The sequence below is a fragment of the Seriola aureovittata genome, chromosome 12, assembly GCF_021018895.1.
Source record: "Seriola aureovittata isolate HTS-2021-v1 ecotype China chromosome 12, ASM2101889v1, whole genome shotgun sequence".
NCBI classification, from domain to species: Eukaryota; Metazoa; Chordata; class Actinopteri; order Carangiformes; family Carangidae; genus Seriola; species Seriola aureovittata.
The window spans coordinates 11,485,342-11,503,533 of NC_079375.1; the positions used below are offsets into that span (position 1 = coordinate 11,485,342).

At 42.5% G+C, this 18,192-nt stretch overlaps 1 protein-coding gene across 5 annotated transcripts in view; it reads right to left on the minus strand.

Moving 5' to 3' along the window:
• Positions 1 to 7,337: 7,337 nt before the first annotated feature.
• mib1 (MIB E3 ubiquitin protein ligase 1) overlaps positions 7,338 to 18,192 on the minus strand; it is a 54,968-nt gene continuing 44,113 nt past the window's right edge. For 2 of the 5 annotated variants that reach the window (XM_056390689.1, XM_056390691.1), the window contains exons 15-23: positions 17,177 to 17,263; positions 16,504 to 16,662; positions 14,157 to 14,338; positions 13,482 to 13,671; positions 13,290 to 13,368; positions 13,017 to 13,157; positions 11,292 to 11,363; positions 10,449 to 10,549; positions 7,338 to 9,609 (exon numbers count right to left, since the gene is read on the minus strand). In XM_056390689.1, the coding sequence (XP_056246664.1) occupies positions 9,469 to 9,609; positions 10,449 to 10,549; positions 11,292 to 11,363; positions 13,017 to 13,157; positions 13,290 to 13,368; positions 13,482 to 13,671; positions 14,157 to 14,338; positions 16,504 to 16,662; positions 17,177 to 17,263 (1,152 nt within the window). In that variant the 3' untranslated portion in view covers positions 7,338 to 9,468. The remainder of the gene's footprint in view (positions 9,610 to 10,448; positions 10,550 to 11,291; positions 11,364 to 13,016; positions 13,158 to 13,289; positions 13,369 to 13,481; positions 13,672 to 14,156; positions 14,339 to 16,503; positions 16,663 to 17,176; positions 17,264 to 18,192) is intronic. The other 3 variants (XM_056390693.1, XM_056390692.1, XM_056390690.1) reach the window with 3 other exon arrangements.

An 18,192-nucleotide genomic window follows, 5' to 3' on the forward strand; every position in this document is an offset into this window, starting at 1 on the left:
ATGGTATGATCATTGCAAGTTCATTCGCCGACTGTATTGACTTAATTGAATGCCAGTGACGGCTTAGAAGGTATTGTTAGAAATCTATCAGTTGCACCAGCAAAGCCATATTGTTCCACAGTCGCACTGTCCTCCAGATCAGTTGGTGTGACAACACAACTCTCTGAGCTGGAGATGAACAGGGTCCTCCTCCCCTCCCCGGTGACCCGCGCTCCCAGGGGTTGGTGTTAAGTAAACTTTGTCAGCCATGCAACAGTCTCCAGCAGAGAACCGTCTCTCTGCTCATCAGGAGACCTTCTCCATGACCCCCACTCCTCTCCGCCTTGGCATTCCTCTGCCACACCACCTCCCCTGACCCACCTTCTCTTCATCTCTCCTGCCCCCCCCCCCGTCAGCCCCACCATCCGTCCGTCGCCTTGGGTCCTGCTCTCTGTCCCAGCAGCCCGTGCGGCCGACTGGTGTCTCATCCATTGGAGACAGCCTATCAGGGGCCTCACGTCATCTGTCTCCAGGACCTGACTGACAGGTTGACCTCAGAGATTACTAGCTACTATCGGTGGGGGGATGTCTGCCCTCCCTAAGTGGATGCTCCTTTCTCTCACCATACACACAGTGGTTGGGAACTGGAACCTGCTTTAGGTCTCTGCAAGTCTGATGTGGCATTTTATCTGTCTGGTAGCTGCCCTGTTGATTCGCTACAAGGTCTGCAGGGATGACGTGCCAGACAGTGACAGATATCATCTATCTTGGCCAGCGGAGACTCAGAAGGGAGAGAAAACTTCAAGCTTGTTGGGCTTTGGTGTAAACACATAGCCAGTTTCTGCTGTCCAACAGAGGAGTTTGGAATAACAGTACAGAAAAGTGCCCGGTATGCTATCAAGCTCCAGATGCTGCATTCCCAGGCTGCATGCTGAGACCTTCAGTAATATTAACAGGGTGTTTTTTTTGTTTTTTTTTGGGGAAGATTCTTCCAGTGCAGGTTGAAAATATTCCATGAAAATCAATATTTTCATCCCTTATCTCTTCTTGATTGAGACACAAAGCACAAAGTAGCTTATCATAAAAACAAAACTGATAATTGTGAACAAAAAGTAATTTATTATAGGAATAGTTTGACATTTTGGAGGATATGTTATTTTTTCACCCTATGAGTTATATAAGAAGATTATTCATCTTTGCAGTCTAAATAATTAAGCTACAACCAACAGCCTGCTATCTTAGTTTAGCTTATCTTAAAGACTGGAAATGGCTAGTCCGTCTCTGGCCAAAGGTAAGAAAATATCTTAACTCTTATTCAGTCATTTCAGCTAAATTAAAAGGCGCTACATGCTGTTCGTATAGTTGTTAACAACACTTTTCAAAGCATTAGCCGGAAGCTACAACTTCACATTGTGAAAACATGACAGGAGCTTTTGAAAGATAAAGTATTGGCTTTTTGCTCTCTATAAGACCCATGGATTTCAAGCTAGCAGTGCTCTTTCTACATGGACTGTCTTCCAGAAGCTTCTGGCCTTTATCATCATCAATAATCTGACAATTTAAAGCTTAATCGCTTATTCCTTGTCTGCTTTGCAGTCTTCAGTTTTTAGGCCTATGCTCAGATAACCGGCTGCTCGCTGTAGCTTCATGTTGACCATACAAATATGAGAGTGGTATCGATCTCTCAGTAAGAGAATTAATATATTTCCCAGAACGCCAAACTATTCTTTTAGCAGTTGTTTTCCAGGCAATTTATCCTGGTAGGTTACAACCTTCAAACTGTCAAAACATGACTTGAAACTGTTGAGTGTTGATAACATCTTGACTTTTGCTTTCTGTGGGAGCACTGACATATATTCTGGTCTCACATTTTCGACATTGAATCAACCAGAAGCTTCTGGCCTTTTAAAAAAAACAAAAAAAACCTCCCTCTGCCAGGTGGTGTGAAGCTGGCTAACTCTCAAGCACTCGTCATCGCTCTCTGTCTAGAACATGGAGCCCTGGGATATTTGTGTATCAAGTATTGATTTGGAGGTAGAACCCTTGGCTGTAAACCAAAGATAAAGAAGTTAGGCATTAACTATTTTTCCAGGGGTCACTCTGAGCCTGTTTCACATAGCTGGAACCCACCTGGAAAGAAAGAAAAAAAAAAAAACACACCAAAATGCCTGCTCGTGTGATGGACTCTGGAATATTGATTTTTCTCTTGGAACAAAAAAAGGCCTTTGCAGTCAGTATTTCCCTTTGAGCTCAGATAGGGCTGCAACATTCCTGTCTACTCCCTCCAAGGTTACTGCCTGCTCAGCGGAGGCGAGCACCTGTCAGATGTACGCTTGTTTTGTTATACAACGTGTCTTTGTAGCATTTGCTGTCTCCATAGAACCCCCTTCTTTTCCAGTAATGGAAAGAAACTGGAAGAAACAGAAAGGAGCGCTCAGGGGAATTCAGTAAACTCTGGCTTGGGGACTTTCCTTGTTGTCTCTATTTTACTTTACAAGGACTACAAACTGTTGAACTCTCTCATATGCGGCTTAAATACTGAATCCTAAAAGCAACCTGGTTTAAAAATCATTACCTGGCCCTGTGCAGGAGGACAGAGCCATCAACACTACCTTATTTGCTTAGTTGAGTGTGATGAATGTGATGAAGTTTGCACTTTTTGATTAAGTATGTCTACCTCATTGTTCTGCTCACTTGTAGTGGTGTGAAACTAATCACATCTGAAGAGAGCTCTAGTGCCACTATTGGTTAATTATTTGAAGAATTTACTAGTGGCTCTTCTGGCAGTAATTAGTGTTTTACTTTCAGAAAAAATCATCTAAAATGTGAAAATACTTCACAAGTTTTACTTTGTGTGTATGCTAATCAGTTCAATCACTAATTCTTTATGTATTTTTAAGCATTTTGGCTTCACGGGAAATTACTGGTCTGTTAGTGTTTGTAGTCTGCCCTGTAAAATTAATAGGTTGCAGTATTTCTAACCCTGTCAGGAATCTTTTCAATCTCTGCATCAAAAGCACTTGACAGTTTACTGCCCAGGCAAAGGTTGCACCTCCACCATTTTATAGAATTATTAAGTAAGCAATTATGATAACCCACTGTTTTAAAGATAATAGGATGATAAGGTTCTGCCAGACTCACTCTGTAGTTTGCCCTCACGCTGCTCTTCCTGAGGAGAAAATCAATATCTTTTACACTTCAGGCCAAGTCAGGCCACTTTGTCCTCTCGACATGCCAGGTGTTTATTTTACCTGTCGAGCATTAAAAGTTCCAGATGTTCCACAGAAAATAATCATAATTATAATCTAAAAATTCACCCCATAGCCACACATTGCAATGACCCTGCTTGGCTAGTGGCATTTTATCAAAGCTCATAAACCTTGAATGACTATATATTGATAAAGACTGTTTAAAGTGTCATTGGAACGATAACATTTGCACTGTAAATGTGGCTTGCAGGCTCCAGCCTCCAATCATGCCGGGATGATAAGGACAGCACAAGTGGGATACAACTAATAGGTCAAAAGCCACAAACAATTTGGCTTGAAGATGTTAAAAGAAAACTTTTACTTTGTTGAAATATATAGAATATAATTAAATTAACTTAGGATCCGTGGGCCTCTAAAACCACATGGTAATTTAACCATGATAATAATCAGCAAATAGATTGCGATTGACACAATATGTCCTTAAACAGTGAACTGGAAAATTATTAATATTGGATAAGGAATACTGGGTACGGCCAAGTGCACAACTTGCAACCACCCTCCTGTCGTGCCACACGTGCACATGATTTTATGTTTGCACAATGCAAAATGTGATAAAAAAAAAATTACAAAGGTATTAACTTTCAACATTATAAATTGGTATTAAATCACAAAAAAATATTGCTAAAAATATATATTGGTTACTTTTTGCTTGCTTTACTAGAATGGGAACCTTGTTCACAAACACATACAGGACTTGACTCCATTTCCATTTCAGTGTTGTTTGTGTTAACCTCCCTCCACATGCATAAATAACAACCACCCACCACTGAGAGAGTGATGGACGAGTGGTTTGACACTTTGCCCTGATCAATATCAATAAAGCAATCAGCACACCAGGAGCCTATATGTTTTGAGGAGAGATCTGTGAGGGAGGATAGCTGAGTTTATGGCTTTACTGTGGGAGGTGGGGCCGCTAATTTCAGGTACACTCACCTCACCCACCCACACAAACACACACAAACACATGTGTGGTTATATCACATTTAGAGTCATTTGAATTACTTATATTTGTTTTACCATAATGTTAAGAATGACTAATCTCTACTAAAGTTTACCGTGTAACTGTAAATGAACATCAACATGCAGACAGTTTAGCTTTTGCTGAATGTAACTGTGGTTGAAATGAGCCAGTTTTCGACTTTAGTTTGACAAACGTCCAACTGCCTTCGAATTCCCCAAACTGTACCCAAAATGTGACACACACAGAAAAAGGCTCGGGCCACACGTCAGGCCCATCCCTCCTCCTTCTTCTTCTTCTGGTCCTTGAAGAGTCCGTCCAGGCAGCCACAGTGCACTTTGCTCAGCCCGTCTATAAACTGAGACAATAAATCCAACCAGACTTCTGAACTGAATGACATGAGAGAGGGAGAGAGGGAGAGAGGGAGAGAGGGAGAGAGGGACCTTCAGACAGTCAGTGATCAATTCCTCCAACATGGCAGGAAAGCTCAAGTGGCCCAAATAGATGGGAAGAAATGTTTCTCCCTTTTTCTTTATCTGTGTGGTCTGACTAAATCCAGGATAGAATTGATTTCTGCAGCTCCATGTTTTTTTTAATTTAAGAAAAAAAAAAAAACAACAAAAACAAACACTGACACTGAAAATTTGAGGCCTGAAAATTCCAAATAATGTTGTGTAATAAGAAATGTGTTGCAGATGGAAATGATTTAAGGTCAAACATACTAACTCTACCCTCTTTTCTGTTGGTCAGAAGCATATCACACCTAAAATTCCTTTTCCATTGAGACCTTATAAATCAATATATACAATTTAAAAAAAAGAAGCATTTTATGCACTTTAAGTAAACTTTTTGTTTTCATAGTTTGATGCATGCAAATGATCTTTGTCTATGGTTTTCTTTTGCTCAGACAGTTTAGCAGGAACAAAGCACACCTGGGATCACAACACGGTAAGTTCAAGTTCTGTATCAAGATGTGGTAGTAAATTTATACAGTTGTATTTCTTGCTGGCAGCCAAGGCCGAGATTAACAACTCTGTTTCAAAGTAAGCCTGTTGCTCTGGAACAACTACAGGATAACCTCTACATGAACGATGGAGTCCATAACTACCTGTCACACCAAAATAGAATACATGAGTAAGTGTCTTATTGTAAATTTTGTTGATTTGTCCTCTGCACCACAAATGCAGTTACAGGAGAGACATACAGTGTTTAGTCATTGGATGTACTGCCACCTTGTGATGTGCTTTGAAACCTGCATGTCCAAACCCTGTAATCAGAGCGTCACTTCACATTAAATGTGGAGAGAATATATTCATTTCTGTCAGGTCATAACTTCAGAACTAGTGCCAAGGGCAAAGCCTCGGGGGGGGGGGGGGGACAGACCCCCTGTGGCATGCTGACTCCACCGGCAGATGGATGCCACTGACCCTGCTCAGTGATCACAGCAGAGACTTGAAGCAGGGTCAGAGACATTTTCCTGATCGTGGTTGCCCGTTCTTCTCTCCAGGGGTTCAATTCATCTCTATCTGCTGCTCAGTCAAGCCTGCTAGTGCCGGGCGACCATCACTCACACTCTGCGGGGCAGCCAGGGGATTAGCTGACCCCCCGGTGTGGGAGTTAACAACCCCTGCAGTCCAGTCAGCAAACGCTGCAGCCTTCAAGCGACTGAAACCAGCAGGCGTGGCGGTCAGGGATGCTCCCCAGGATCAGGCCATGGCCAGGGGAGAGATAGTGTCGTCTCCGGCACCCTGACAGTCAGTCGGCATGGCAGCGCGGGGGTCTGCAGTCGGTCAGAGTGATGGACAAGCAGCTCGGTCCTGACACTCACCTCTGAATGTCTTTTTTCTGTTTACACGGATGTCATGGTTTTATGATTCTGTCCTAAACCAAAAGCACGTGGATTGTTGAATGTCTCATTCCAAAACCATAGGCATCCACTATTCTGGGATTCCCTTCCTCAAGTGTTTGCCACAAGCCACAAGAGCATTTCAGAGGTTGGAGTCCTATGTTGGGCAATAAAGCCTGGTCAAAGGTGTTGAGGTTGGGGCTCTGCGCAGGCTAGTTCAACTTCTTCAACACCAAACTCTCATCATTTTCATGCTGAAACATGAAACGGGCCTTCCCCAACCTGTTGTTACAAAAGTTGGAAGCACATAATTGTCTGAACTATCTAATAACAATTTGACATGTATATAGATACAAGTCTTGTTACTTATCTCTATCTTGCTGTAAATTTGTTATCTGAAGTTGATTCTGAAAAGTTATTGCCTCAATTGCCCAAATTATAAAACAACTGCTTCAGAACCAAACATCCAAGTGACTGGTGTCCACATACTTTTGAACACACAGCAAATATATGTTCCCCCTACAGAAAAGGGTGACAAATCGGCCTGCTGTCACTGTCTGACATTCTTAACAGGTAAACCATATGAAAGCCCATTGTTTTCAAGACAGGTACTTGAATGTAATATGACAAAGCACAATCGACATGACACCAGACTATACACCAACTGTCTAGGCCTGATGCCAAGTCACCGAGATCTGCGGGAGCATAAAAAAGTGTCAGCGTCCGCGCCACAGTCAGTGTGCACTGACGTTGTGAGAGGATGACAGCATGATGAATGCCTTGTTATGAGCAGCTGCATGTGAGCCCAGTCCACAGATGTCCAGGTTATGAATGGATTCGTCAATGAGCTGGAGCACAACTGGCCTTTGGTCATAATTTGGTAGAGGTGGGGAGATGTCTTGTGAGATGTCCCGCTGTCACACCTCTCACTGGAGGAGATGCATCACTCTGTTCATCTTTCTCTCTCTCTCTCATCTCTCCTGTGTGGTTTTCCTTTATTGTTGCTCTACTCTGTCTCTCTGATTAGCATAGCTGACCTCTCACACGCTGGCGCTGAGTCATTATTAGGTGTTAGCATTTTCAATTACCCCACACCTCCCATCTCTGCCACCCTGTCTCCTCTGTGAGGCAGACGCTGCACAGCAGGACAAAAGCAACAAAATGCTAATTTTCTGTTTATAAGAAGCTCACTACATCTGAGCTCAACGTGATAAACAAAACAAAACACAAAGCTAATGAACAATTCAGTCAAAGTTAGAATAACAAACAGCACTTTTTAATGTCCCATGGTTCATTTAGAACTTTATTTCAGCTATATGGTTGTTTTAAAAGCACTTTTTAGCAATACAGACTGAACGGTTTTCATGAAACATGTCGTACTGCATGTCAAACATTCATGCCAAAGAAAATACTACTGATACATTTCCAACAGGACAATTACAGGTATTGAAAATGAAGTACAAAATAGGCTTTTTCATAACAACCATAACAAGACAACACTACCATAAAGCGTATTAGTGCTTCTAGCTTGAAGTGTTATCATGATCAGTGAAAAGAATTGAAACTGTACTCAAAAAAGTTGCTTTCAGACCTAAAAAGAGAAAAAAAGATGCTTGTATGCAAAATCCCACATTGCGGAGCAAGCTAGCCACCTTGCCGAGCCTCCGCATGGGCAACTGCCTTTTAAAAGAGGTAAGGCAAGTTCTCTCTTTAAAAAAAAACAAAAAAAAAAACATTAGCTTTCCTCCCAAATAAAACACTGGTGAAAAGATACTTGACACTTTTGACAACAAAATGTCTTTTTTTTCTCCATTTCACACAAACAAGTTAGGCTTACAGAGGCCTATTTCAGAGGAAAATGCTTCTATCTTTCTATCTAGAAAGCTACTGCCAACAAAAAGCAAACGAAAAGAACATCACAAACGTATTAACATTAATATCAAAGCAGAATGTTTTGAGAGATTTTGAGGCTACATATTAGGAAGGCAGTGATACCTATAAATCCTATTTTTTTGGGCAGCAATACAAAATAATTTATTCTACATTTTTATCTTTAGTGTTCTAATAGATTGTACTTTCTAGCTCAATAAATGTTGATTTTGAGAAAAGGAAATACACTTAAATAAAAAAAAAAAAAAAAAACAGTAATACAAGATAAAGAGCACCTTATCCCCATACAAGTTATTTAACCAGTAGATTTTTGGAAGCAAATGGCACAGTCATCAATAGTAAATTAGCAATGCTCATTGAATTGTACAATTTTTTTTATCAGACAATACCACCAAGTCTCAAAACAGTCGAACAATAAGTTGTGACAGCGGACTCTTGTTACAGAAACGTTTGCATCATGTGGGTTTGTGTGCACAACAAACAGTTACAACGGTGGCTGATCGCTGGACAGAAGTTGAATAAGTTTGTGTGTTTGTCTTGAATCCGCAGCCAAACAGGGTGTTGCAACACCGCCGTCGTTCTTGGTACAGCTTGGTAAACAGAGTACGGGGTGTGGTGTGCTACCTGGCAGTCAGACTACTCTATCTGCGTTTTATCACTGACCTGGAGTGGACCTCCAAAGTAAGTGTGGAAAGGAGTTTTTTTTTTTTTACCCTGACTCAGCTTTTCTAGTGCAAAACTGCCAACATCTGGTCTTCAACTGCGAGGACAGTCGGCATACGGTGTGTGTCACGACAGCCAAACTCAACACATGACATGACGCCAAAAACACTCACTCAACTTTTAAATGGTGCAAACAGTAATGTGTCACAAACTTGCCGTACTGTAATGAAAAATTAGCTTCCGATACCAATACACTTGCATAAAGATTTACAAATACAATAAAACTTGACTGCAGCTGGCGTTGACTGCGACAGATGCATGAGAACTTTACATCAACTTTACACCTCCTCTACACTTGTGAATTCGCTCTGATGCTAAGAGCTGTTCCAGGGGGGAAATCCAGGCACGGGATTGACCCCTTAAGTTCATATCCAAGACTGTGAGTCTGAATATGACTCCACAGACTCTGAAGAGAGAAAAGAAGTTTCACATATAAAGTAAAAACAGATTAAGGGATGAGGAGAGGATAGTAAGAAAGAGAGAAAAAGAGAGAGACACAATGAGAAACGAAGGCGATGTCCGAGAGGCAAACATCTTTCTGGCTGCATTGAGGAAACATGGTGACAAAGCAGCAGAATTGAGTCAAGTCAACTCATATTTTTTCCTTGTTTTGTAACAGAAATTCCACGTGAACACAGTCAGAACATTAAGAGAGCAATTGTTGTGTAGAAAAAGACATTTGAGGACGCCCTTGGCTGGCTGACTTGGGTGCTGTGAGGATGGTCGAGCAGCGGCAGCAGCTGGTGTGGTTGTGGCGTTGCGCGCGTGAACTTTGAGAGAAGCGACAGAGTCTGTGTGGAGATCTAGTAGAGGAGGATGCGGCGCTCGATGGCCTTGCGGCAGATGGGGCACTCGCTCATTCGGTCCCCGCACAGCTGGCAGGTGCCGTGGCCGCACATGAAGATCATGTTCTTCAGCCGATCCAGGCACACCGGACACATGGTCTGCAGACAGACGGAGAAAACAATCACAGTTCATGTTTTGTTGTGACGGAATCATTTCAACCTTCACAGAGAATCGCTACCTTGGCCAAGCTCTACATAAAAACTTCATGACATTTGATCACACAACATTTTACAGCAATGTTCATCACCTCCCAGCTCAGCTCAGTTCTTCATTGATAGTTCATGATCCACGCCTGCCTTGTGTCTGCATGAAATCAGGGTGAGTCCAGCTCAACTATATTATGGTAAAGCTATTTTTTTTAACAGAAATGGTGGTGTACTGAAGATCCTGTTGGTACTAGTTGCTATTATTCGAGCTCACACGATGATAGCTTAATTAACCAGTTTATCAACCGCAAATTAATCTGCAACAATGAATTCATAATTGTCAGAAGTTGTAAATTAATTGTCGTTGGTTTTGAACCGCTGGTCACACAAAAAAGTGAAGACATCATGTGTGAACTTGTGATTGGCATTTTTCACAACTTTAATATTACTATACTGTATTACTAATGTTTAAGGCTAAATACTAATATAATTCTTAACAGTGGCAGTTGCAGCTTTAAAACTCAGCTCAGATTAAAGATTTAAATATAATACTTAATGATGCATGATGTTCCCCATGGTGCATTCGTGGCTTTTTGGAAACCCTATAACACGTGAACCTGTTCCTGTTCTGCTGGATATTCATCACATATGTTTTGGTTTACACCCGCGCCACAGCCACCAAATGGGAGCAAACGTATCTCAAAGGATGTTGCAAAATGTTGCACACTATGCAAACTTAGGAGGAGTATCACACCTGCTGGCTCCTGTCCTTCAGTACACTTTGGGCTTACCTGCTCCTTGATGTCTTGAAGCTGTTGCTGTAACTTCTGTACATCAGCGTTGACGTTGGTGTTGTCCTTGTCTCTCTGCAGGGCTGGGATGTTTCCGCTGGCTGTTTGAACACAACAGAACAACACGTTGAGGAGGAAAAAAAAAAAAACACTGAATTCAATTACCAGCCAAGGGACTAAACAAATTAACAGTTTGCACCAGCGGCCACATCAGACTTCACCTCCTCATAATGATAAACTATATTGCCAATAAAACAGAAATGCAGCCACACCAACACTGGCATTCTGAAACAAGCTGGGAGCTCGATTATATTTAAAACATGAGCTCTGTAAACAAGCAAAGATCACAAACACATGCACTCAGAAATTTATTATGTTTGGCAGATCAAACTCAGGCTCTAGCAGTCTGTGTTGGCGGAGCGCTGACTTTTAAACGACTTGATTTCAGAAATGCATACTTTCTAATTGTCTACATTATAGAAACTGGCAAAACATCATGCAGTGTTTTTGGCATTGTACAATCCACTGGATGCGAGTGTATAATGATGCAAGTGTGAAACTGCCTGGATATATTATTTGAGTGCTCAACAAGAATTAGTTGGACTGAGGCCCTGTTGGGGACTCCATTCCAGACTGGCAAACATCTGCCAGAAATAGTGATCAGCAGTGTGATTCTTGGCATATGGATCATTTACAGTTTAGGGTGTATGTATAAATGAAAGAGAAAGGGAGGGGGGAGGGGGGGGGGGGTTATGGGGAGGGGACAGGGGCCAGGGCAGCACTGTGGGGAGCTCTTTAAAAACAAGGCTCTGATAACGGACAGGATCATGGAGGTATACTTACACCAACTTAGTGCCAGATTGTTGGGCTGGAGAAGATCCTGCGATCCCCCTGCCATAGTGTTAGAGCTCCCTGCTGGGAATAACCAGTCACATTGTTACAGCAGGAGCCGTCCTCACCAGCTCAACAGTTGGCATGAGGACCAAAACTACTCAACTACAGCCTCGAAGGGAGGTTCAGAGAAAAAATTTAAAGAGGAAACTAGAAAGCTGGAAACAGTGATCAGGGAAAGAAAGGGAAATAAGAGTCACTTCTATGTGGAGTTGATAGTTAAAATGCATAGTGGCGAGTGTTTCTGTCTTTTTCTGTAGAAGCAGAGTAGAAGTTTCTGGCACAACTTCACCTACTTCCAAGGTGCATGGAGAAAAGAAAACGTCTAAAGGAGGTCAAAAGTCCAGCAACACTTGTATCTAGAATTTGAATGTTAGACCAAAGCGTTTTGGCTTGTGGCCTTCACCAGGGTCATACTACAAGTCAGTGTTGCTGGAGTTTTAACCTCTTTATTCTTTCTCCTTCTGCCATTAGCCGATGCTTAAGCGTGAGTCTAATGCCTGTTCTCACTGGGTTAGAGGTACTTAATAAAACCAAGTACCAAACTAGAGATGTGGGAGCTGAAATAATCAAAGTGACAGATGAATTTTGCTTTCGTAACAGACATCAACTTTCATTGTTACTGGGATGCTGCCCCTTGCGTGAGTGTCTGCGTGTGTTTGGGTTTGCACGTCGGGTTGTGACTGCGTGTCAGATCTGCACGCCATTAAAACCAATACGTGGATATATATATTTATATAATATATGTAATGTGATGTAATTAATACAGGGGTAAACATGAAGTTAGTGAACTTACAACAGTTTCCCTTTTAACCCAACATAAAATGTGGAAAACATGATAGAAGTAACCACTAGTGAGATACACACCACTAAAATAAAGATATGGACAATAAAACGGTTTCAGTAAGAGACAGGAAGATGGATTGTGAGTGAAACCAGAAATAAATAAATGTATACTCTATATTACATTAAGACTCATGGAATAGTTAAATCCACTGATGACAACTCATGTTCTGCGTCCTTATTTAGAAACTCACAAGGGAGGAATTCTAATTCAGGTCTTTTACACATTCATGTATTAATATACATATATCATAAGGACTACAGGTTGTTTAGCATATGACTACAAATAAATTTTATGCAAATGTGATTAGTCAAACTTTTAGAGGCAAAAATAATGTAATCAGGTTTTCTATAAACTTTATGGCTTCAGAGATCTCATTAATAAAAAATAAAAAAGAGTACGGTTTGTAACACAACATCCTTTCTCTCTAGAAGATCTATGTGGCAAATACCAGTCAGGACAGCTTAACATTAGTGAGGCCACAACAGCTGCTATCTAAATAGAAGCTAGAACAAATGACACAATCAAAGTGGATGCAGTGATTTGAGTTTGGAAAGTAAGGTTGGCTGATTGAAATTTCGGCCTACATTTTTAAATATCTAATGCGTCTACTAGTATGGGGAGAAAAAAAAACAAAAAAAAAAACAGCAAAACAACTTATCAGTGATGCAAACATAGGAATAAAATGCATAAGCAAGGCAGCAACAAAGCAAAAGATAAAAGGAGCTAAAGAAGATATTTTGAAAAGAGTAAAGAAATAAGAAAAAGAAAGGAAAGAAAACTAAAAAATAAAGGGGGATAATTAAAAGGGAACGTGTGGAAGATTCACTCACTAAGGTCATCATCATCATCATCATCATCATCATCAGCGGCATCATCCTCCATACCTTTCCCTCCACAGCAAAGAACGAAGGGGGTGCGGCGTTCCACTACAGCCCGGCACTGTACGCACTTCTTCATGAGGCTGGCACAGTCTGGCGGGAGAGAAAACACACGTATTGGGTCAGACCTGAACCTAAATACAGTAAAGTTATTTCTACAGAAGCTGGCTTCAGATTGCGCAGCGGGTGCCAAAAGTAAAGGATGTGGAAATGTGTCTAACTTACTCTCACAAGCGCACATGTGACCACAGGGCTGGAACAACACGGCTGCCTTTTTGTCAGAGCACACTACGCACTCCTCAATCTGTGGAAAATTTAAAAAAAAAAAAAAAAAGGGAAAAAAAAGAAAGGGAATAAAAGTGTCTATGCACTCCATCTATTTCTGGGTAGGACAGATAGTAGTAGTGTCTCTGATACCTTGGTTCTTGACTGGACCTGATCCTTGCAGATGAGACACTTCTTGACACGTGGCGAGCAGAGGGAGCAGGTGGCGATGTGTCCGCAGGGCCCGAACAGGGTGTCTCGCTTCATGTCTGAGCACACCATACACTCCTCCAGTGACTCGATGTTGCTGTTCAGAGACGGGCTGCGGGTGCCCACCTGGCCACTGGAAGGGTGGAGAGTAAAACAACAGTGTGTGAGAGCAGCAGAGACTTCAAGCAAGAGAGGCTGACAGAGAACAAAGAAAATAGGGGGAGACAAGAAGAGACTAAAAAAAAAAAAAAACAACCCAAAAACAAACAGTAACAGAAGGAGGAAAGGGCAAGAAAAGGAAACAAAGCTCTACATGAAACCTATTTAGCAAAGACAATAACAAAAACCAAATGTAAAACATAACCTCTCAAAAATCCACATACTGTTATTTTTTTCACTTTTGTTTCTGTACAGATTAAAAAAACAGGTTAATTATTGAGCTTTAGAAGTGTTAGCAGATTTTCATTGTAGCTAAAGCTGAGCGTCTCCTGGCTGTAGCTCGATATTTACCCTACATACATGAGAGTGGTATTGATCTTCTCATCCAACTCTTGGCAAGAAAGCAAGTAAGTGTATTTCCTAAAATGTCAAACTATTCCTTTAAGGTATAATGTTTACCTGCTCTTTTCTTTGTGACATTTGGCCAGAGCTTTGCAGAGGCTGGGGTCAGGACACAGGTCTAGAGGGGACTGGCCCTTCTTGTTACGAATGGTCAAGTCCGCTCCGTTAGCTGCCAGGAAGCAGGCGATGGATGCTGCACTCTTCTTCTCTGCCCCCTGGGTGCCCAAGCCCATGATTAACTGCAGAGAGTCAGACAGACACACAAAAAACAGATGAAATCAGAGACACGTGAGGCTTTTTGTTTTGATGCACTGGCACTCAAATGATTAATGTGGAGAGCAAAGAGTAAGAGGAATGAGGAATCCTGGTTTTTATTTTATTCAGATGGCTTCAGAGTTAAATCCTGATGAACCATATCAAAGTACCATCACATCACCCCTAATGAGCCAATCAAAGACATGCCTTAAGATGGCTGTCAGGCAGTGTAACCCCCTCAACCCCCCACCCAAAATCCCATTAACTGTCCCATCTCTCTCCCTCCTCCAGCTCATCACCTCCCTCGGTCTACCCCTAAGTCAAAGCCTCTCTCTCTCTCAAGCAATTTGGGCCTTCCATGTCTGATTGTCTTCAAGCAGTAGCTTTTACATCTCTGCTGATGGAGCCATCGGGCCGACTAATTCAATTCTCATCTTGGGGGGGGGGGGGCTATGGGAGAGTGACCCAACTGCACATATCTCAATTAGGCCCGCTGTCTGTCTGTTCCGCTCCTTCGCTGGGGAACCGGGGAGGGCAAGACGAGGGGGGGTAGAAGAGAGGAGGCGGAGGAGGAGAGAAGAAAGAAGTGGGAGGGAGACAGAAGGTGACAGGTACGGTAAGCCTGTCGCTGCAGCTAGGCACTCCAGCCTTAAGCACATCCCTGTAGGGATTAGTGATGTGGTGTTAACACGGAAATGGTTCAGGTCTGACATGTTGGCCTCTACAGAGGGATGAACTCATTCACGCTGGTCAGGAGGTGGCAGCGAGCTGGTTGACTGCTCCCCACTCACGTCAGGTGCTGCTGTCTGAATGATAGCCCGCTGCAGACTGGGCTGTCCAGTGATGCAGATGACAGGGGACTGAGGAGCACTGAGCTTCCTGTCTAGGTGTGATCTGTCATCATTTTTCACACACAAGGCAGCGAACCCCACACGCACACACACGCACGCGCGCGCACGCACACACACACACACACACACACACACACACACACACACACACACACACACACACACACACACACACACACACACACACACACACACAGGTGTGTGTACAGACCCTGCAGAACACTGCCCTAATAATTACAATCTCCCATAATCACAGATACTGAAAGTCATGACACGATTACACTTCTCTCTCATCACTGGGTGGTGTTGTTGACAGAGCAAGCATACCCTATATATATATATATATATATATATATATATATATGAAGGCTTTAAAAAACTGTGTATTTTTCCTATTGAGTGTGGTTTGTGTGTTCTCTCCATGTTCGTACAGTGGACGCATTTTGGTGTCGGCCCAAAGACAAACAGATCATATGAGTTAGAGATTGCAATATGTCTTTTGTGTCTAATAAGTCTAACTGTTCAAATCAATTCAGTAAACAGAGGAAAAGCCCATGTTTGTTGTCAGTCAGCAGGGGTCACACTTAACACTGTTAGATCCCCCACAGTTACTGCTGAGTTTTTATGGGATTACTAGAACCACAGTAAGTACTGGTAATGACTTCTTGCTCTCTCAACCATTAACTTTATTCTTCATTCTCGAAAAGACATAATAAAATCTTCAGTGGAAATGTTGCAGCAAGTCACAACATGTTCATTATTCTGCCTCACACACAGGGTTTCTGTATGAAGGTAGCATAAACTGTCCCTAGGTCTGTGCATCAGCCCTGCAATACAGTGACGTCCTGTCTTGGGTGTTTCCCAAAAGCAGGTATAAAACCCAGACGGAATGAGTGACATTTTAAAGAGCCCTGAGTGATGGCTGGTAGTGTGTCATATTTCTTTTATTGTGCTGTAGTAGTGAGCATTCTGCTGCTAGACAATTATATTTGGGAATAAATAATTTCACATCAGCCTGTTAGATAATGAAGAGGCACATTTCCTTATTTTTGCAAGTGACCTCCAATAAATATTTATGAGGAACCTAGAAACATTACTCATTATTATGAACCAAAATTAAAGATTTTTTTTTTTTGTTGCTTTTTTTCTGCTCTTTGCTCTTCCACTACAGCCACATGTGATTCACCCTTTTTCCAGTTCGCTGATGTTTTTCTTATTGCGTCTCTTGGCTGTTAAGATTTGCACACAATGTTGTTTTCATTTTTATGTATGAACACCTCAATGATGTGACGCCTTACTGTGTTCTTGGAGGGTTCCCAGGGCTCCACTTTGCTGACATCCTGCATATCTTGGAGTTGTCGCAGTTGGGATAGTGTGTGGTGACGCAGTGCCTCGTGAAGCGGTGTGTCCCCGTCCTTGTCCTGCACATCGAGCTTGGCCTCTGCCCGTACCAACAGCTGTTAAGAGGAACATATAAACAAAGAGTTACGCGAGCAGGCGGTCAAACACGAACTCTAGCAACAACCATAAAACAACTTTAATTTTATGCTACGATGCAAATGCCACAGTGCTGATTTATAAGGCTGCTGCTCACAATGAACTGCCTCTGTGTTGTGGTCCCCAAATATAGAGTGCATTTTTTCGTCAGTCCACAAGATGGCAACGTGGCTATCTCAATCCAATACTACACCAAATGACTCTAACCAAGACACAGCCTCAGAGAGCATTTTCCCTTCACAGCATCAATCTGAAGCAGGACCTCATTCAACTGCAGGACATCCAACCGTGGAAATTAAATGCGGGGCTGCACTGACGTTATTCTACTCCCTTTTGTGTATGGTCCAGAATGAGGGACTGACACAGAGATAACTAGAGACAGGATGTTCAGTTTGTGCTGAGAAGTGAAAGAGGAAAAAGGAGGAGAACAAATGAGAAAAAGGATGATGAGAAAGAAGAAGAAGTCCCACTAACCCGGACTATCTGAGTGTGCTGGCGCTCCACTGCCAGGTGTAATGCCGTCTGCTGGTTGACATTCTGGATGTCTAAGCTGGCGTTGCCCTGGGAGGTGGGAACAAGGTAGAAGCAAACACACACAATTAACATATGGGAATTTTTGCATACATTAACAACCAACCATAAAGTGTCACTCACATGTGCACATAGAGATGAGAGACAAGTGATAAATATGGACAAATAAAATAAATGAAATAAAATGATTGTTCAGCACATGAAAGACTGTAACAAGCTTTCTGGCTTTATGTGCCTCAAACAACCTTCCTTCCTTCAACCCTGCCGACCAACAAAGTATCACCTAGGGGGCTGGAAAAAAACGCATCCCACAATAACGCCGCATGTGATTGTCATTTCCAATTGCGAATACCTCAGCTGAGGAGATGTGGAGGGAAGATAAGCATTGTGATCAGGCAGTGTGTGAAATCCCCAAGTAATAAGACTGACTGACTGACTGGCTGGCTGGCTGGCTGGCTGGCTGGTTGGCTGGCTGGCTGGCTGGCAGGGAATCTGCAGTGCACCTTGTAGTGTGGTGCAATTTCTGAATAGAAAGCTGAGCCATCACTGCAAACCAGCCCATTGCAGGGACTTGGGAAAAAGGCCGTCCCCGCTGAAAGGTACATGCGTTGGAATGCTGCAGCAACATTGCTGCCTTGCACCATATCCTAATTAACCCAGTTCCCGCTTGGTCAGGTGACTTTTGCCGTACACTCCTGCATGTGTTAGTCCTCAGGAAGTTAAATCTGCACTCTCAGAGGGAAAAGAGAGCACAAACCTATGACTGCAGGAGGAGGAGGATATGAGGGCCCAGCAGCACTAAAGATTACCTCTAGAGGCCTTGTGAACCGTATGGATTCAATAAAAAAAAAAGGGCAGTTATAGCTGCTTCAACTGGTCTACAGCTTGCTGGCTGCAGGGAGTGCAGTGGAAGCTGCTCTTAATGGTCTGTAGTGAGGGGAAAGCCGGGAGTGCAGTCT